The sequence below is a fragment of the Falco punctatus genome (genome assembly GCF_963210335.1).
Source record: "Falco punctatus genome assembly, chromosome: 2".
NCBI lineage: Eukaryota > Metazoa > Chordata > Aves > Falconiformes > Falconidae > Falco > Falco punctatus.
The window spans coordinates 18,013,935-18,034,826 of NC_137581.1; the positions used below are offsets into that span (position 1 = coordinate 18,013,935).

General features: G+C 42.6%; 1 protein-coding gene across 9 annotated transcripts in view; it reads left to right on the plus strand.

The window, feature by feature from the left end:
• ELMOD1 (ELMO domain containing 1) overlaps positions 1 to 20,892 on the plus strand; it is a 72,784-nt gene that overhangs the window by 8,827 nt on the left and 43,065 nt on the right. For 2 of the 9 annotated variants that reach the window (XM_080377100.1, XM_080377094.1), the window contains exons 1-2: positions 2,468 to 2,638; positions 18,433 to 18,527. Coding sequence is in view for 7 of the 9 variants with exons in the window: in XM_080377094.1 (XP_080233220.1) it covers positions 18,511 to 18,527 (17 nt within the window). In the remaining 2 variants the exon portion in view is untranslated. The other 7 variants (XM_080377099.1, XM_080377095.1, XM_080377101.1 and 4 more) reach the window with 6 other exon arrangements.

Consider the following 20,892-nt stretch of genomic DNA (forward strand, 5'->3'; position numbering starts at 1 on the left):
CCAAAATAATCAGGGGCTTGAGCTTTTGATTTTTTTCACCAATATCTGAGCTAGGTATGTTGCTATCTGTTTTTTGGCTGCTTCTGTCACCTTCTTTCCAATGCTAAATTAATCATGCAGGTGACCTTGCTGGTTTTTATTACGCACAGCAGGCTTTATGAGCTATTGCTGGAAAAGTGTGACATTGTTCAACTAGTTGCGTCTTGTACCTATTTTTTCTAATGTGTTTTTCACTGCCACTTCTAAGTACAGGCTATATTTCTGCTGTCATGCACAGTTTCTTTCATTTGCCATAAATTAAAAATAATTATGCTGTTAGAAGGAAAGTACAGCATAGTAAAATGTTTAGTAACTGCTTATAATCAAAAGTGCTGGGGGCTTTTTAAACCAGGCTCCTGTTAGTTTTAAAATGCTGTTTTGCCTCAACTTTCCATGAGAACAATGATGCTGAACATTGGAGGCATAGTAATCCAGATAACTTCCATCCCAAGATATTGAGTGAATGGGTACATCAAACTGCAATCTGATAACAAACGTCTTGTGAAAATCAGTCGAGTCTGAAATGGCACTGCATGGCTATAGTACAGCTGTATACTGCTACATGATGCTAAAGAACAGGCAGGAGGCCATCTGGAAACACCTACCCCATTGGTCTGAATTTGCCGTAACAGTAAGGGACTAGAGTCACAGAGTCTTTCCAGCTTATGTTTTAAATTCCTCCACATTCATGGACAAGAGTATGGCATCTGGGAACGTAAGGCTGCTTCTGTAGCATGGATTTGGCTTTTCTTGCTCGTGATGCATGTTATATAATTATGAATGAACTGTCTCATAAAGTTCTGTTCCCAAACTTATTTTGGGAAGCATAACTGAACTATGCTCCCAAAGCCCCTGAAAAGTTCCCCAATACTGGATTTACTCTGTTTAGAGTTGTAGTGACTTGTGGTGGCTCCTCCAGCCTTGTGCTAGAGCAGTTCCTGACAGGCTCAGGAATTGAGCATAGATCAGTGTTTTGGAGTAGAAATCATTGGGATATAGTATTAAGAAACACTGCTGTAATGCAGGAGAAAACTGCTTTTCTAGTTGCATTGATGCAAGGAATTAAGCTTGAAAGCTTACTGCAATGTGCAAAACATGGCACAAATAGTAAGACATGAAGTAGTAAAGCTGTAGTCTGATACCCATCATTTAGGGGGTTCTTTTGAGCATTGGACCTTGTTTGCTGATGGACAGCACAGCCGTAGTGGAGGCTGCTGAGACCCGTCCCTGCCGCTCAGTCAGCTCTGCAGATCACAGCATCTGCCAGCCAGGTGTGTTGGGCATAGTGATGTCAAAAAGTGGATGAGAAGCTACATAGCTCTAGCTAGGGGGAGGATCAAGTACTGGTCTGCTTTGCCTTGGGTGTAAAACAGGAATAGCATTTCCTAGTCATTAAATGTTTAACTTGGTGACCCTAGTGTTTTCACCATACTTCTTGAATGTGACACTTAGTTATGCGATCAAAATGACTGCAAAAGGAGATTTAGGAGAAATTAAACCATGTCCCTGTAACGGGCATGCAGAAAGCTATTTTCAGGTTAGACACAGAATTCACTTTGGAAAAGAGGTTAATTAGCTTTTTCAAAGGATGTCTGAAACCCCAAGACTAGGGGACAATGTGAGGATGCCAGTGCAGCCTGACAGCTGGCTTACAGCTTCAGAGGAACATCTGGACAGATGCGTGCAGCAGTAAAGAAGAGCAGAAGTGCAGACTGCCTACAGGCAGTACTAGCACTGGGCAACTGTAAATGATTCTGTAGCTGCTTCAGACAGGTTATTATCCTCCTGGGGGGGAGAGCCATATAAATAGACTGGCATGCCTGCGATCCTGATCAGCAAATTTTAAACTTTGGAGATCAAAAGCCTTCGGGATATACCGCTGGGGCAGGAAGGACGCTGATCTCCTTGACGGGTATGTGTGATGGATACAGAGGCAGAACGCTACCCTAGCTAAGCGGGACCTTAACACCTCGGAGACGTGCCCCGCTCTCCTGTAGGACCTGAACCGTACCGCTGTGGCCGGGCTCCGCTCGGCGCAGACGGGTATCGCCTTTCCGCGGCAGGTGGGGAGGACGGGCCGTTATGCCTCGGGAGCCCGCCCGGCTTCGCTCTGGGACGGGGGAAGGTCGGAGAGCGGGGAGAGGTGCTGCTGCGGCGGGGACCGCTGGCAGCCGGCGCGCAGGGAGCCAGCGCTCCCCGGCCCCTTCCCCTCCCCGCGGGGCGGGCTCGGCCCCGCCGCAGCCTCCCCCCGCGCTCGCCGGTAGGCGGCACCGCCGCCCGCCTGCCTCCGCCGCCTCCTCACCTTCGCCGGGTGCCGCGCCGGGTGACCCACATCGCGGCGGCAGCGCCGCACCCGCCCCCGAGGAAGGACGGCCCGGGACGGCGGCTGCGCCGCGCCACGGGGATGTAGCGGCGCGGAGCGGTGAGTGCGCGGCGGCGGGCCCTGCCGGTGGCCCCGCGGGTCGCCTAGCGACGGGAGGCGGCGACGGGAGTCGCACCGCAGCCCCCTGCGCTGCCCGCCGCAGCCCCCCCCGCCCGGCCGCGGGTGCGAAGTTTTGCCCCCTTGAATGAGGGGCTCTCCCTGGGAAGACCTTGCGGCGTAAGGAAACTGCGGGGTCGGTGGGTGGTTTGCGCATTTGGGTTGGGTTTTTTTGCTGGTCTTTAATGTTTGTGGTTTTGTGTTGGTTTTTTTTTTTTTTTTTTAACGCCCCCACCTTTTGTAATTCTCGAGGGGGTGGCTGGAGGAGGCTGGCGCTGGGCGGCAGCCAGGGGCACGGTTCTGCGGCTCCGCAGTGGGCTCCGCGCCCTGCCCCGGCAGCCCGCCCTGCGCTGGGGGCGGCCGCCTGCCCCGCCGCCGCGGCGCGCAGCTGCCCGCAGGTCTGCACCTCGCGTACACCGGCGTATGGACGTGATAATGATGGTTTCGGGGGGGGTTGGGGGGTTTGGTGTTGTTTTTTTTTTCTTCTATGGTACTCTCTTCCCTACCTCCCCTTCATACCCCGCATGGTCATTGTGTATTGAAGTTGCACTTATTCCTCAGTTAACTCTAGGACTGGTGTGTGTAGTCTTTTATGTTTCTCCCTGTCCTCACTGTTTCTGCTTTTCTTACCATTCCCATGAAAATGGCCAAAAGAGAGTAGCTAAAGTGTATGTCAGAGTGTGTGTGTGGGTGGGGAGAACAACACCTTTGTCCCAATTCAGTCAACTCACCAGTCAGATCACAAGAAGCTGGTTTTTGTGACAAAGGCGTTTGAAACAAAGGAGCCATTTTAGAAACTGAAATAAATGTATTTTGTGGCTTGCATGCTTTAGTAAATCCGGTAAATTCTCCTTCTTCTCTCTCCTACCCGCTGCACACACCCCAATCCTATTTTATCCTGAAATGAGGTAGAATAGAAGAAATGGCATCTCTTAAATCCTGCATCATCTCTATGCACTACAGCAAGCTTACTGGTTGTCTTCTGTTTTAAACATTTCATTATGCATTTTTAAAGAACATTATTTTTTACTGGTAGATCCATGAATAGTTGAAGCAGTTGAGTGTGCCTGTTTTTAAGAACAGCTCATCTCTCTAAGATGAGAACAGCAAAAGACTTATGTGCAGTAATTTGGTAGGTGTTTTGTACTTAAGTCTATTTAACCTATTTAGCAAAGTGGAAGCACAGAGGAGACTTACTGATTCTTAGGAGAGCCTGCTTTTCTCTGACTTTCTTAAAGTGGACCATTGCATTTTCCAAACTGAACAGGTGGAGTTAGAAATACCTTTTGACTTGTTAAGTTCCTATAATATGTATATCACTTTAAGCAGTATTTCAACTAAAACTAATGCAAACCCACATTGCTGTAGCAATTGACCTATTGCCAAGCCTAATAGGCTTCCTGTCTCCGAGCATCTATGAATTCAGGAGTGAAATCATGTGACATTATCAGATGCTGTATGGATCACTCTAGAGAGAAAACTGGCAGAAAATACTTCCAGGAAAGCACTAAACAATAGAAAAATAATGTAACAGAATACGTTTGTGAACTTTCCTGCTGGTTCACTGAGGTTCACTGATATACAGTAAAAAATGTTCTGCTACTGTAAAAACCTGGTAGGACTAAGCATGTAACCAGTGTCTACGAATCTTTTGCCTGCTTGGCTCTTGAGACAGGGCTTTATTAGCCGTGGGACAGGATCACATTAGCTGCAGTGACACTTGAACCCAAGAACTTCCTCTGGTCAAACATCTTTCTGTTACTCTTTCTGGGGAATTACAGCTCCTTGAGCCAAGTTACACTTAAGCAGAGAAACTTTGGGGCTATGTTGCATTAGGTGGTTATTTTGTTATCCATCATCTCCCATGCACAAACTGAGCTTTGCTGCTGTTTGCTGTGATGGAAGCAGAGAAAATGCTGTTGCAAAAATGCTAGCGTGTGTATGGCTCCAGACTGACGATAGTATTTAAATCATCTTATATTTAAAGCTGTCCAGAGAACTTGGGCTTTTAAGCTGTGATCAGCTGTAACCAATGTTAACAAAAATTCTGTTTAGTTGTACAGACAGGGCATAAGTGATATACAGAGCCAGGCAAGCTTTATTTTTCCCAAGGGGTCATTTGAAGTGTTAGTAGAAAATTGCATGAAGAGCGAGCCTGGGCTGCCTGGAGATCAAATCTTGTTGGGCTTAATGCCCTCTGGCTCATAAGACTACTTTTTTTTTTTTTTTTTTTTGTGAACATCTGCTCAGCCTTCTTGATTGGAAAGCTTGTTTTATTTGACGTTCCTTTGAAATCGTTTGCTCAGTGATGTAGGCCAAAAGACAACATGAAATGTGTTACCCTTCTTGAATGCAAGCTTTGGGAAGGAGGCAAGAAGAGTAACCTCCAGGGTGTGGTTTGCTGGAATACTGCAAAGGAAGCCAGGTGGTGAGATGCCAATCAAGAAAGAAGGACAAAGTAAGGAAAAATAAAATTAAAACTTAGACTGATCTAAAGAAAGTGAAGAGTGGTTGTGGTAGTGCAGGACTGAGGCTATGGTTCGGGCTTAGTATGCTCAGCATCCATGTAACATGATGTGAGCTCAGCCACATAACTGAGTTTGAGTGCTGAGCTGTGTGGCACCACAGAATTTGCCAAGCCTGAGCCAGAGGTGGAAATGCTGCTTGTACCTGCCAGGTAGTGGGAAGAGTTGCCTGACAGCAGAGACTGCGGGAATAGCTTCCTGAGTCAAGTGTCAGTGGTATATGGGACTGCATGAGCTCCCCTTTTCAAGGCAAAGAAAGCATTTTAGTGCTAAACTGACCTGTTTGACTTTGCCTTGAAACAAATTATGGATATGTTTACACAAGCGATTTGGCTCACATCCAGCTTAAGTATCTGACACATCCTCTGGAGACCTTCTCTAGTTGGTTTGCGGTGGTCAGGTCTCAGACCAGTCTTGCTACAACAGACCTGAATTCTCCTGATGAAATTAAACCAGGAGTGCTCTGGGAGCACTCCCAGTCAATTACTAAGTCTTGTATGAAAGATACGGGTTTCTTAGAAGTACCTCTGAGGTGTAGTTGAGTGAGCAGTTCTCATCCGCTTTAGCATCAAACCAATGAAGAGCCCTATATAAAGTTTGTTAGCTTCAAACATTTCTGGCAGTTTGCTCTGGAGTGCCAGGTCCTACTCTGCTGCAAAATGTGAGCAAACACGTCTTAGCTTTCTGCTGCAGCTGAGAGGCTCTTCAAGAAGATAGTTTCCAGCACTTATAGTAGGTGTAGTACCTGAGCAGAACCAAGTGTTTGGCTGTGGTGTTTTTGACATGTCCTAATCTGTCTGCGCATCCTCAGGCTGAGCACTGCTTTCTGGTTCAGCCAGCTTACAGTCACAGATGTACAAAGGAGCCTGGAGATCAGGAGAAATACAGGAGATACTAAGACTGGAATTGAAAACAATTGGCAGATCAAGCAGGTAAAATTGTGACTTGTTGGAGCAGAGTTAGGAGGCACAGGTTACTGTGGTCCTCATGACTGTGTCTGTAGGAAACTGTGTGTACTTGGGAGCTCTCCCCTCTCTGGTGGTATTGTACCTAGAATGACTTTGCAGGCATTCATAGTCTTAATATACATGCCTACGCTAATGTTTTAACTGAGATAGTGTGTTTTCAAAGTAAATCCCCCAGTTGTCCCTGCCTTTGTTTTTCACCTCACTTGTGGGCTAGTCTTGGAGTACCTGACAAAAAAAAGGAGGAACTGTTTTGGGAGCATACCAACTGTGGCCTGACATTCAGTCCCAGGGATCAGGTTGGAGCCACTCCAGCATCCTTATTGGGTGTTTTGTTTAAAAACACCTTTCTCCCATCTGTGTAGTTTCAATTTCAGATGCTTGGCACTATTTTGTTGGGGTTTTTTCCTTGGCAAAACCACTTCTAGTGGTCTGTGCTATGCATTGATGTAGCTGTGGCTCCTATGGTAGATATGTATTTTGCTTCTCCATGGAAGAATGCTCAGGCAGAGAGATTAACGGACAGGACCAAAACCAAGAAAAGTAGTTATACAAGGTACTGTCTCCCAGCTCCCTATATCACGTTGCTAATCCACTCACAGTTAACTGATGTCTTCAGAAGGTGCATAAGGAAGAAAGGCTGTTTCTGTAACAAATGGTTATTTAGGACTGTGTACAACTGGCTATCAATTTCACAAACATAGGCGTTATTCCTTAGTGTATACACCATCTGTCACATAAGCCCATATTGTGTACTTGCGTCTGAGTCTGCCAAAAGTGAACTGAGAAGTTTACTAGAACCCCAAAATTGTGATGCTGCTGGGATCAGCAAGAGCTCCTGTGGCCAGTTCCAGTTTGTACTGAAGACAAACAGAGATTTTGTCACTGACTTTTTTTTTTTCCCCTTTTTTCAGTAGTCTTATTTATATATTTAAAACCAAAAATAACCCCCTACCTTTCATTGTCCTCCAGGATGCTTCAGGTATTGAGACTTGTCCATGGTGTAGCAACAATTTGTTACTGCACTCATAAGATTTGCATGATCAGGTGGCGTGCAGGTGGTAGGAATTGGGCACCTTACTATAAAGCAGTCCTGTGGTCCTGGAAAATGTAGTTCTCTTCCATAACTCTGGTAGGCAGTTATAAGAGCAAGTCTCATACTCCCTCTCCCACTCTGCTTTCACAAAGCCACATCCACATCAACATTGGCTTGGTTGTGTGCCAGCAAACAGGTTGTACCTCTGAAACACTAAGATCAATGTGGGGTTTGTTAAATTTGGGCTTGCTAGGCCTTCATGCTGTCAGTGTTAAGGCAGCGTGAGGAGAACAGATGGATTGAAGGAGGAAAAGAGGAGTTCTTGCTGAACCATTTGAGGAAGGGAGCAGAGAAAGGAAGCTCCCAGAAGAAGATATGGAAAACGGGACATACCCTAGGCACAAATTAAGAAAAGGCCACGCAATGTACCACAACTATTTGGTGGGGGACCACAACAATATCTCCAAGGATCTGAGATAGTCTTATTTTTCCTTGAGTCTTGTCTGACCTGACAACCTATGGTGTTTTGGGTCAGGGCTTGTTGGTTTTATACGTAATCTTTGGAGTCTTTAGGCAGCTATGTGAACAAGATGCCTTAGAACTGCTGGATTGAGGTTTCCTTTTGGAAGGGAAAAATGTTTCAGCAGTGTTGTTGTTTGTTTTTTTAATACTATAGACTGTTTTAGCTGGAGTGGCTTTTATTCCCAACTCTCCTTTATTTATTGTGTTGTAGGGATTATTTGAAATTCTGGGGGGTACTTTTTCTTCCAGCGGTGGAAATTGAGTGGTGCAGCATGAGCAAGGGAGTGCTCTTGTGCATCTTGAGCATCAGTTAACATCATACACAAACCAAGCAATTCAGGACTACATCTAAAGTGTGAAAGATGGGAGAAAGATTGTGGTCACCATTCAGTCCAAGAAACAACCAACCAAATAAAAAAAAAAATCGCCAAAAAAAACCAAAGCCAAAAATCCACCACTGAAAACAACCAGCCCACTGAACCTGGAGAAAGTTTTGGTCTGCACATCAGGTTACTATCTCAAGGATGAGAACAGTTCATATTAGTGATTTATTATGGGTGTATCTGATGCAAGTGTTCTGGAAACTTGTTTTATTTATCTTCTTTTATAAATATTTTTTTTAACTATCACTTTACACTTATGAGGTAAAGGGTAGGACCATAAAAAATGTATGCCCCACTATTCTAAGCAGAAAGAGAAGCTGAAGGAAGACTTTCAGTGTTGCATTACATTAGGAATAAGTGTGTTGCGGCAATGCTGTCAATCATCCTGTCCTAGTTTGTATTCTTTCTTGCTTTGCTTTGTTCTTCTCCCTGCTTGGTAATGGTGTGTCAGGAACAGTTTCTAATGGTCTTCATGTCTCTTCTTTCTCATCTCTTCCCACATTGTCTTTTCCCCTCTTTCCAGTTTTCTGCTATCAAATCTTTGCCAGCATGCTTTATCTGAAACTGGGCACCTAAAAGAAAGCAAACACCTGGTAGGACTGAGCAGGAAGTGGCAGAGGGAAGGAGAGCACCATGGCACCTTACATTTCCCTTGCCACTGACTTCTCCTACTTGGTTGAGAAAGGGCATCTTGTGCAATCACCCCATAAGGATGGTTCCTGGACCATGCCTGAAAGTGTGTTTCATAAGTCTTGCTTACTAGCTGGTATAACTTGATTGCCCTTCAAAACATTCTTTCCTTTTTTACCTTTTCTAGATCTTCATCACCTTTTCCTTTCGCTTCATCCTGTTAGGGGGGTGTTTGTGTTACTGCATCCCTCCTTGCTATGGATGTCCCTGTCACCAAGCTCTATCCTAGCTTGCTTTCTCCACTACTTACAGAAGTAGTGCTAGATTTTGGTGCTGCTTGGAGTTAGCTTAAGCTACAAAAGTGTGAAGTGAATCTTAATACAGTCACTTTTACAGTTGTTCACAACTCTTCTTAATGGAAGCTAAAATTTGGTAAGATACCTGTGACTTCCAAGTTGAAGAGTCTACTGGTAGCTGCTGGTGTATAGGCCTGTCTGAACAACAGCTTTGGGAAGATACCCCTAAAGTGATATTTATTTTTTTAACCATCTTGCTGTTCAAAACATTTCCCTAAAGAAGGGCTTAAACCTGTTTCAACCAAAGCATGGAGTTTGCAATATTTATTGCAGAAACTTAAGGAAACTTTTGCTTCCATGAGCAAATAGATTATTTCTTCCACTTCTCCTCACCCCAGACATTGGTAAAATCAGAGCAACCTACCCTGTGCAGATTCTTCTGGGAAGCAAGTGCATAACCAGAGCTTCCAGCAAGGTCATGTACTTGGAGCTGTCCTGGTTTCCTGCCTCTTGGGATGCAGAGCATCTCGCTGAGCAGCAAGCAGGAGATAAAATAGTAGGCCGTGAGGTTTGCAAAAAATCTGCAGTGGGATTTTTAGTCCTCTTCTCTGCAGATTAAGTATGTTGCTCATTTATTGTGGTCCCTCAGCAGACTGCAGGACTGCAGGCAGCTAACAGCTGGTGCATAACACTTTCTATAGGATGCTTACAATTTCTCAAATGTGGAACTTCACGACACTATCTGACTGGCTTATTGCGTGGGAGGCCCTTGTCCTTGAGTCCTGTCTTAGGGGAAGAGCATGTCTGTAAAATTACAGAAGGACATACAGAAGCTCTCATGTATCCCACTCTTGCTTGTCTATCTCGGAGAGCTCTGTGGAAAAGTTGTTGATTGCATGCCAAAGTAATCTGGATGCAGTGACAGGAAAACTAGGCAACACATGGAGCAATTTTCTGTTAGATCAGTATGAATGGTGTCTAATCTTCACCAAGTTCCTGGGTAAATAAATTGTTTTATGCTCCTCTAGCTTGAAAGCTTTGTTTGGCCTTTGTCTTGACACCTCTAGTGTCCTTAATTATTAATTTTTTTTGTCAGTTAACAAAATAAATATGAAAGTCTTTAGTTCTACATGCTTTCAGGCTGTTGCTCAGTGTGAGGTTGTATTGATCTGACAGCTGAATTAACTCTGTGTGGTCCAAGCAAATATAAAAGATGTTGGAAAGGCAGTGGAAAAGAAAGAGCAAGCATCTCTGTTGTAATTCTATTGAGACTGCAGATCTCCGTGACCCATTGTTAGGATGATGTTCCTCCCTTGCAAACTGCTGCATGTCAGGAATTGGTAGGGCTCTAAAGCAAATCTAGACTTCAGTTAATTTTGGTGACAAGTTAATACTTCATCTTTGCCTTTTCTCTTATAACCTCCTATCATCTAGGTGATGAGATGGAAACTAAGAAGGGAAGACAAAACAAACAGCTTCAGTCGTTCACTTTTGGAAAGAGTAATTTTGGGTTTTTTCTATGGAGCTTCTGTGGAGCATTAAGTCTGGGAGCTAACCAGGCAGTATCTTTGGATTTTATGCATCCAGTCTTATAGGATTTATTCTAAACCTGAAAGAATGTTGCTACCAAGTGTGATGTTTCATTTAGAACAGACTTCCTTGCGCTACAAGCTGTTGTGTAGTGTATCTGGAAACAGGTCAAGTAGGCCAGAAACATTGCACCACAAACCATGTAGAACACATGAGCCGCCCAGATGGTGATGCTGTTCTCTTGGGTGTATTCATCAGTGGTCAAGCGAAAGTTCATGAGAAGTGGCTAAAAATTACACTTTTTTATAATGCATCAAGTGGTTGGAGGGAAGCTGCTGTGGGTTGAAGGCTTTTTTCAAAAATGAGACTTCAGTTTCAGCTGAGGTATCATCTACTTGGGTCTTTTCTGGATAAAATACACTTTTCTCAATAAGAAAAGTAAGCTTATTAAGGATGGAAACATAGAGACAGTACTTGAATAGTTTAATTCCTGTTGAAGTTAAGCATCTGATTACATTTCTAGAAGTTTACAGTACTCTGGGGTGTGGAGAGCTTCCTCTTCTTTTTAACTTTGTATTTAGTATTAGAAATAGAATGAACCCAGTGAAGTCTTCACCAGTGACCTGACATGACTTCATATAATTTTGTCCTCAACATCTTTCAACATTGTAGTAGAGCAGAGCTGATAGAAATTGGTAAAAGTAGATTATAGCTACAGTTCTACATGCAAAATATGCCTGTATGCGTTATGTATGTATACATTTCCTTTGTTGAATTTCTGGGATTTATCTTGCTTCAAACAGGTACATAACCATAGCCTTTTTCTTTTAGAGGGCAGAGATCAGGAATAAACTGTGGAAATGTTTCTACAATGCTGAGTTTTGGTTTGATGTTATCTTCATCAAACTGGGTTACGGCTCAACAAAAATCTACTGAGGAGTTGCAGCATGTAGGCTGAACTGGATTGTGTTAGAGGTAATTTGGCATGTGAGACTTAATGAGTTAAGTTCTCTTAAACCCAAATGCAGTCCTATGTGACTGTCTTACAGGTTTTGTAAGATCCTCTTGATGCTTGCTTGTTTCTGTCTTGTCTGTGATGCTGTTTACCACTTTAAAGGGGCAGTAATGGACTGAAGTGAGGCGCTAAGTTAGGACTACAGAATTAGACACTTTCAAAGCACTGTTCTGTGGCTTGGAAGAAAGGGTTTTTTTGTGCTTTCCCACTCCCCCAGCTCTGTTGTGATTTTAAACTTTTATTCAGGGCTCTTTCTCTGTATTGCTTAATTGTGTTGTATGTGCTCATGCTCACAGGCTTTTTTAGACAGGACTAAAATTCGATGATTCTTGACTTCATACCTAGCCTTTCCCTCACTCCCCTAGTGAGACAGAGAAACCTAAAATGTCAATGTGATGGAGATTAGGAGAGGGGAGAAAAATCTTATTACCTGTGACAGTGTGACTGAAGTCAGGTCTTGCTTATTAGCTTCATCAATCAAGTGTGACATTTTGTTCCAAGACTTTCTTCTAAAGAATGCTTAAAATTTAATATAGCCTTGTCTTGGGCACATGGAAACGAAAATACCTTTCTGTACTGAGACAGGAAACTGAGCTCACAAAAACAAGCACCCACTGTTGATCTTTGAGGTGGGTCCTTCCAGGGGCTTTACCTGTTGGTGTCAGGCACAACTGCTTCTGAGCCATGCAAAGTGCTTTTGAACTCCATGGAACTGAGGTTTGAAGCAATCTGTTCCTGAGAGCCTTTTCCCAAGGATGTGTTCTGAGTTAGAGAGGTCTATGCACAGTTCTTTGAATGGTATAGGAAGAACAGTAAGTGACTATGTTGTAATTGAGATGGTCAAAGATTCTCTGTTTTTACTGTGTTTTTCAATATGTTTTGAAGTTACTTTTATTCCAGCTTTGGGCATGAATGCAAGTTGGAAGGTGCAAGTAAGTTTATGTCTGTTCTGTGGGATAGCTTGATAAACAAGACTTGCTGAGAATGTGTGGCTTCACCAAACTGAGGTCCTGGAGTTGTTGGGGTTTTATTTGTATTTGAGGGTTTTGTGTGTTATATTGATACTGGTAGGACTCTTGTGCACTCTTATTCTTGATTTTTAGGTCACTTAAAATGACTTGTTTATGGTCAAATGGAGTGGTCGGGAGAGATGAGGTAGAGGGAGTAATCTTGTTCCATCCTCAGGCTAAGCTTGTTTCATGGAAAATATTACAAATTATAGAGGATCATAGTGAGAGGTTGGTAGCTCTTAAACTAATAAAATAGCAAGGACTTGAGCTCCCTGTATGTTATATAGAGTACTCTGAGTATAACTCAGGGTATCTGAGATTGCTTCCCCCACAGTCACTCTTATGGGGAAGAGAATCAAAGGCTGGAAGGGACCTCAGAAGGTCTTCACCCCAACCTCACAGCAGGGTCAGATCTGAGGTCAGGCTTCTCGGGGCTTCATTCATTTGGGGCTTGAAACCTCAAAGGATGGAGTCTGCATAATCTGTCTGGACAACCTGTGCCACTGCCTGACTGTCCTCTTGGGGGGAAAATTTTTCCCCATCTAGGCTGAACCTCTTCTGTTTAAGTTTATGCATGTTGTTTTTCACCTTCCTGCCCTGTACCGCTATGAAGAGTCCATCAAAGACTTCTCAATGTCCTCCCTCTAGGCTCTGGAAGTGCTGCTAGGTCTCCCAAAGCTGTCTCTGCCCTGAGCTGAACAAGCCTATCTCCCCTAGCCTCTCCCTCATCACCTGTGGCCTTTGATTAACTCTCTACGGTTTATTGGTGTCTTTTGTGTATTGCTTGGGCCCAAACTAAAGAGTGTGTAAATGTGGTCCAAAGAGTGCTGGGCAGAGGAAGATAATCCCTTCCTTCAATCTACTTATTGGCTGTGCTTGTGTTCACACAGCCTGGGGTGCTGTTGTCTGTCTTTGCATACTGCCAGCTTGCAGCCAGCTTGCTATCCACCAGGACTTCAAGGGACATTTCATAATGTGTATCAGCTATTCTTCCCCCTTCTAATTCTAGTTATTGCAGATTAGTGTTCAGGATAGAGAAGCATCAATATTCCCATCAGCAAAAAAAAAATACACAAAAAAAAAAAGTAGGGTAGCAAAACACTTCTGATGATATAAGGCTCAGATTGTTGTCCCTCACAAATAAGTACACATAGGCTTTTGAGGTGAATGAGGGATAAGAAGTGGCAACCCAGGATGCTACTGAAAAGTTGCAGTCTGAAATCAATTTTATCGTGGTAGTGGCATTCAGCTCAAAAGCACCTACTCTGAAAGTAAAACAACTAAACCTAAAAATAAATGAATTATCCCTCCCCCCCCTCCCCCCCCGCACTCATGATGACTGTTGCAATTACTGCCTGCTATTTCAAACATACGTCCTTTTTTATTTTTTTGTGAGGAGGAAAGTTTGGATGAACTGTCATCTAATGATCCACCTAAACAAAGTCTTATATTCAGCCTGCTCATCTTAATGGTTCTGATTTTGCCTCTTCAGCATAGCTACTTTTTCTTTATAATTAGAATACAAACCTTCTAAAATGTTTACAACATGCCAGGTGAGCCATTAGCTTACAAGACAAACATTGGGAAGAAAACTAGTTTGGTTTTATATTTTACTCTGCAAATATTGTGATTTCTATTAAATAACACAACTTTTTCACTCAGGTGTATCTACAGGTTTCTTGAAGACAAACAAAGCAAACCCTCTGTTTCAGATAGAGGCGACTTTTAAGGCTTACTCTTGACTTCTTTTAGCCTCCAGCAATTGTTCACCTTTCACATTGATGCATATTTTGCTATACTACGTAAAGGATCATAGAGTCACAGGAATTGAAATAGTTAATGTTTGTTTATTTAGGGAAAGCTTCATTTCTGTTTTGAGACAGAGTTTTGCTGTTTTATGTGATAATAGTAGTACTGCTTCTCTTCCAAGAAAAGCTGGAGCTAGTTTTAGGAAGGGAAACTCCTGTCTAGTTGAAGATAAACTGGATGAAACAATTGGCAGTGAATGGGTATGTGGGTGTGTTGTTGGAGGGAGGAGGAGGTTGATTTGTGGAAGTGGTGTGGTGTAGGATAAAATCCTGCAAGCTGAGAAACTTGAGTGTATGGGAGATCCAAACAGCATCCTTGCTCTGTCACCCTCAGTCTGGAGCCTTAGAACATGAGTTGTTTCATGCCAAAGAGCAAACTTTTTACGTAAGGCCAAGGGGTTTTCAGTAGTGGAACTGTGTTGTTGGCTTAAGCTACTTCTAGGGAATTAATGAAGGATGGCTAACAAGGTCAAACCTACTTGTCTTTAGGCTTGCTCCAACTGCATGACTTAAAATCAGAAAGGGCTGAAAAGCTGCTGACAAAAGGAGAAGAGGGGAAGTTTTCTTGCAGGTTTCTTGTTGAGAAAACGTGAATGTGTATAGCTTAAAGCTGAAGCATTTTCTTAGTCTGCAGAAAAACACAGCTGCAAGTTCACATTAGTGAAACTATGTAAAAGCACAAACTCAGGCTCCTCAGTGGTGGGTGGGTGCTGTGGCCAACAGGCTGGTCCCCACTGGACACCTGCTGGCTCTGAGTGTCCTGCTAAGAGTCTAGCATTTTCCGACAGAAGCACAGGAAGTTGAGTCTTCAGAAACTTGTATTTCAGTCTCCCCAAGTCCATAACTGCTGTCAGCTTCTCAAGTAAATTGTGTAATTGTTGTGCTTGCTCTTTCAAAAAGCTTACAAACATTCATTGCCCTGATTATCTATCACTTGTAGAAAACTCACATATGTGTGTTCTTTTCCTGCAAGTGGACCTTAAAGCCTTCCTGATCTGCAGATGTCCAACTTGCTAAGGAAACTCTTTCCTTAAGAAGACAAGAGGTCAAGTCCCTCTCCCTAGCCACAAATGCTTTTTTTTTTCTTTTTCTAAGCACATGTGATGGCAATTGACTGAAACTTTTTGGGCAAACTCTGAAGTGGTGTTCATGCAATCCAAAGCTATATAGCTGCTCTTGTTCACTGAGATGCTGTAACAACCTTACTGGAAGATAGAGTACTCATTTATTTTGTATGGAACTTTATTTCTTTTTTTCATTTAAATCTATTTTGAGAGGAAAAGAGATTGGCAGAAATTAGGTCTTGTGGCTCTACAGGTTTATGCATAGTTGAATTTAGCTGTGAATTGTGGTAACAGTCTTTTTGAAGAGTTTAAGGGCTGTTTTCTTCACAGAAAATCTTTACTGATTTCCCCTGGAGGAATTCAGTAGAGGTATATGGAAATGGGGGAATGCTGCCTGCCAGTCCTACTTGTTTGAAGATGACTGTAAACTCTCACCTTCTGATTTGGCTTCCCAATCTAGCCTAGATGTCAATAACTTTGTCGTGTGTGTGTCCACGTAAGTGAATTATTGCAAGAATTGCAGAGCATGGCATCAGTTTCTATCCCTGTACTTAGCAGATGTGACAGCGTTTACAAAGCCTGTCTGCCAGACATTAAACTTTTTACCTTACGAACGAAGACAGCAGCATAGGCTTTCTGTGCTTTTGTTTGTGCTGGAAGTCTTGCCTCTAGGCCTTGAAATCTTCTTGGTAGAGTCAGGTGGAATTTGATTGCTTTGTGTTCCAGTGGAGGAAACTGCTTTTGAGGCCATAGACTTTCTGTGGACCTGGTTATTGGCTGGACCTGTGCTGTCGGGGACTCACTGTTGAAGCCTGCAGGGTGAACTGTTCCTCTCTAAGCTGGAGAACTTTGATGTTGCCTTCTGTGGCATCAGGACTTCAGCTGTAAAGTTTCTTTGGTGACTTCCCCACCCTGCCCCCTTTCAATTAAAAGGGAGAAAGCAAGGAGAATTATTATTGTAATTCCAAGGGTGTGCTCATAAAGAGATTCAAAATTGGCACTTTCAACCACTTGTCATGCTTGTGGTGTCACTTATGTTTTTTTTCTGTGTAACCAATGACCTTCCTTTGAGTTTATCTTTCTGGGTAGAAGGTAAAGGTTTATGAACAGCAATGTTGACTTCTTAAAATAGAGGGGTTTAAACAGTCTAATTTTTAATGAGTATTGAAAACAAATTTATAATTGGCTGTAGCTGGTAGCTGTTCTTGAAGGGCAAGTATCTTGAAGCTCCTACCATGCCACATTTGGGTAAGCCAGTTCTAGAGTTCAGGCAAGTGGAATTTCTCTTCTCTTTAAAGCAGTAGTAAAAAAGCAGCATCATTTTCAGCAAAAGCCTTGATCAGAATCAAGGAGCTGACCTCAGAGGCTGGGGCCAGCACATACTTTCAGAGGAGGTTGATTTGACAGCTCCTGGCACTTCTGGTGTGTTCTTTACACTGTTGCCCTTACAGGTCAAATACTGTGGTGAAGCTTCCTTTGCTCAAATTGATGCTAAAAAGCTGAGACTCGGCTGTGAGAATCTTTCACAAACTGTATCTTTAGAACAGCAAATTATTAGACTGGAGAAATGGGAGCAGGTTACATCCCCTCCAGTTTTCGCCTATCTCCTATGTTTGCTGTCACTGAAGACCTATCAAAGGCTGCAGCAGGAAGCATTAGGAGCCTGCCTACTCCAGTTCATTAATGAACCGGAGTTGGATATTAGCATCTCTCTGCCCTTGCAAGCAGGCGTCACTGCAGTCAGCACCAATTACAGCTGTATTCAGGGGACAGTAACATGATTCAGCCAGTCAAAAACAATATAAATGAATGAAGCTTCCACTGTTCGGGGATTATGTATTTTTAGCGAGATGTATGTGATGTAATCCAACAAGATAGCTGCATTTTTCTAAACTTGTTCTGTTCCTGTCAGCAGGCAACAGCATGATATAAAACTCACAAGTTACAAAAGGGAAAGAATATGAGAACAAGGTAGGGTGAGAAGGTTTTTATCTCTTCAGTGTTGATAGGCCCTGTGAAAGAAAATAGATTTGAGGTTCTCTAGATCTATAACTTTGTGACCAAAGAGGCTAGTTATTTAAGGCCTTCAGGTGCTTTTCAGCATGCTGCATGCAATGCTAATAATAATAATAAAAAAAAAAAAAACGGGCTCTTAAATGGTCTCTTAACAGCATAGCTTTCACTCAGGCCTGTGTGTGTTTGTACTAGTATAGAGCTTGAAAGTGTGATCTTGTTGCCTTTGTCTTGGATTAAGCTGTCCCACTAGCAGACATGTGTAGTGGTATCCTGTTTTCTGGCAGCAAGTAAAGATGTTTTGTTGTCTTTTGCAGCAAATGAAGTACAGTAATCTGAGAAGTCTACATCTCTTAGTCAAATATCACTTGTTTGTGAATACTCCATCTTAGAAACCTGAAGTAAGGGGGTGGTGACTGGGGAGAGTCTGCAGTGCCTGGGCAGGGTTATATTTATGATGTTTCTTCCTGTTCCTCTCCTCTACTGGAGCTAGATGGTAATCATAATGAATATTAACTGTTGGACACCAGATCTCAGGACGGATGGGCAACCTGGTCACCTGTATCTATTTTAGGACCTCATGTGTCATTTAATAAAGCTGGTCACCAGGAAAATTGATTACCTGACATCTACTGTAGTGAATTAAATCAGAACCCACTAGTAGCTCTTTGCTTAGGTACTACTTTTACCCAAGGTCTCTAAGCACTGTTGCAAATTCTGGGGAACAGAGGGCTTCTAACAGTAGTGAGCCTAGTGTCTCTTCAAACTGCTGCTTGGAAGCTGCTGTGAACCAGACATGTGTTTGAAGAACACAAGAAGTATTTGAAATTGTCTAGATTTTTCTTCAAGTTTTCTCACTTATTTCTGTACTCTTATTCAAATTTTTACTTCTCAGAAAAGACACATGGGTAGTACAGTCTGGTCAAAGTATATGCTCAGGCTGAGGAGTGCGGACAAATTATGTTGGTTTTTTTCAGTCTGTTTTTATTGACGTAAGATTCCTTAACATCTTTGCTATGAATTTCCATAGATGTTTGTTTCAAAAATAATTTAGAAAACTGAAGTAACTTTTCTTTTTTCCCCTGTTAGTAAATACATCTCAATTCTATTTTTACAGCACTGATATCACCTGGAAAGAAGAGGTCATCGGTGATCAACAGGTTACGACTCCAGCAACATAAACCAAACCATCACCATGAAACACTTCCTGAGGTAACTGTTCTGTATTTTTTCAAAAGTGTTACATTATTCTAATTACTTCTGTGCTGCAGTCAGTTAAGTGTTTCAGTGGTTACCAGTAGTACAAAACGTGGTGTAAACTAGTTTGCTTTCTGTTCACCTAGATTTTGCTATTTAATTAAAACTCTTTTATTTTAACATTTCCTTTCCAGTTCTTTATAGAAGTAGAGAATATGGGAACTGTCTTGTGGGATTGGAGTAGTGATGTATCAAATCACTGGTGCCTGATAAATCAGGGGAAAAATAGCAGAAATGGTAACATACAATAGCACTTGAAAAATGTTGGGTGGTTTTTTTCCCCATTCTTGTCTGCTGTCTGGATTTTTGGAGTGTTATTTGTGAAAGTGCAAAAGGGGACATGCTTGGTGAAAATGTGCAAATGTTTTTGAAGCTGATCGTACTCAATTTGGGGAGAAAAGCCTATTCCTTGCTCCTATGTATGACTTGCAGCTCTTTCTGTATAAACTGGGGATAGAATGAGGGATTTGCAGACAACAGCTGTAGGTGCAGAGAGCTCATGTTGTCTTGGTTCTATAGTCAGTGGAGAGAGTTGAGCACTCCTAGAGTAACAATACAGATCAAGAGCTTAATTTGTCTATAAACCAAAGAAATCATATTCTGTCTGGATGGGAAAAACCTTTCAAGAGGGCTGAAACATATGTTTCTGTATAGAGCATCTGTCACTATATTTTTCTTTTTAGACTGTTTATAGCAAAAAATCTTATACATTATGGTTATCAGCATCATTATCTCTAGGCTGATCATCTGTAATGATTTTGCTGCCAAGCTAGCCTTGGCTTGAGCGTTTCTGTGGAGTGTTTGGGTCAGTTTCCTCAGGTATCTTGAGCCAGCTGCAAAAGGACACTGTAAGCAGAACATATGCAGGTTAAAAGCATAAAGCAATTACTTATTTGCTAACACCCACAAAAGACAGCTGAGATTTAATGAGCCATTAGGCAAAGCATTAGTATGCTCACCACCATGATAGGCACCAGTCAGGAGGGAAAGGATTGGCCCCTGCAGCTCTGTAGAACCTGGATGGGCCCCAGTCTTCCACAAACTCTATCGATACTGGTCTGGTGACCTTATGGTTTGCAACTAGCCAGGCTAATCCCTGCAGTTCTTTTTCCTTTCACAATTTTATAACATCCCCATTTTGGAGCCTTCCTTCTTGGATCCTGCTAGTAATTGCCATCTCAACAGTCTTGCCTCCTACAATTTTTACCTTCGTTTCTCTGTGCAGACTTGCTCAGCACCCTGACCCAAGGTCACAGATTGGTGCTATAAGGGATCTGGGTCATGAATCCTGCACAAATGGGACTTTAGCGTACTGTGGGTGGGGTAAGAGCCTCCAGGTGGGGTCACGGAGTGTGTTACAGCTTGCTCCCATAATGACCTTGTATCTTTTGAGCCTAATGAAATTTTGTTTCCTCATGATGGAGAAACTGAGCTGCTGACAACTTCTAAGCTGCCAGCTTTTCCAGACTACAGTAAACATTTTGCTTTTACCTTGAAACTGCTTGTTTCTGCCCTCCTTTAGCTGTCCTTGGTGTTTTTCCATGTTGGAGAAAGAGTGCCGTTCTGAATAGTTAGTTCCTTCAAGACAGCCTCAGGAATCCATCTCCTACTTTTTTGCCATAGTATTTCTAAAGTCAGTGAATCCTAAAAGATATGAGAGATCTTGATGGTAGTAGCTTCTTTTAAGTAGCCAAGGTAGATCAATTTATCAATAAGCAATTGCTTATCTAAATAGTACAATCTAAAACTTTGTCATGGTAAATCCAGTATTCTAAATGCTGAACAGAAAGTCAGATGGCTGGGAGGTGGGGAATACAGAGCACCTCAAATAGGAAAGCACTGTTGAAACAGTAAAGCTGTTGTGTTACTTAGAAGCACCTTATTTTACGTCAGTCCTTTGACATGAATTAATATGAGCACTGTACTGCTCATATTTTGTGAATATAGAAGACGTGGGGAGATGAAATAAACTGGGGTCATCCTCCAAGAAAAGCACTTCACTGGGGATACTGAGTTCTGTTCTATGTGTTGTGGTTGCAGGTTTATATGATAGGAAATAAGGCAGTGAAGTTTGGAGCTGCGTGGAGATAATACATGTGAGACAAAGATATTAAGCCTTCCAACTTGGAAATAGCTGGAAACAAGTTAATGTATGTTGTGTCCGCTAGCATTTGTCCATTACTAGTAGCAGCAGCTGCCCCAGAGCTTACTAAAAGCATGATTAACTGTTTGTGAAGATCAGATGCAGGGCTGAACATGCTGTACTGATGGCAAGGACTGGTTAGTGGCACAGTGTTTTTGTTGTTGCACAACATGGAGG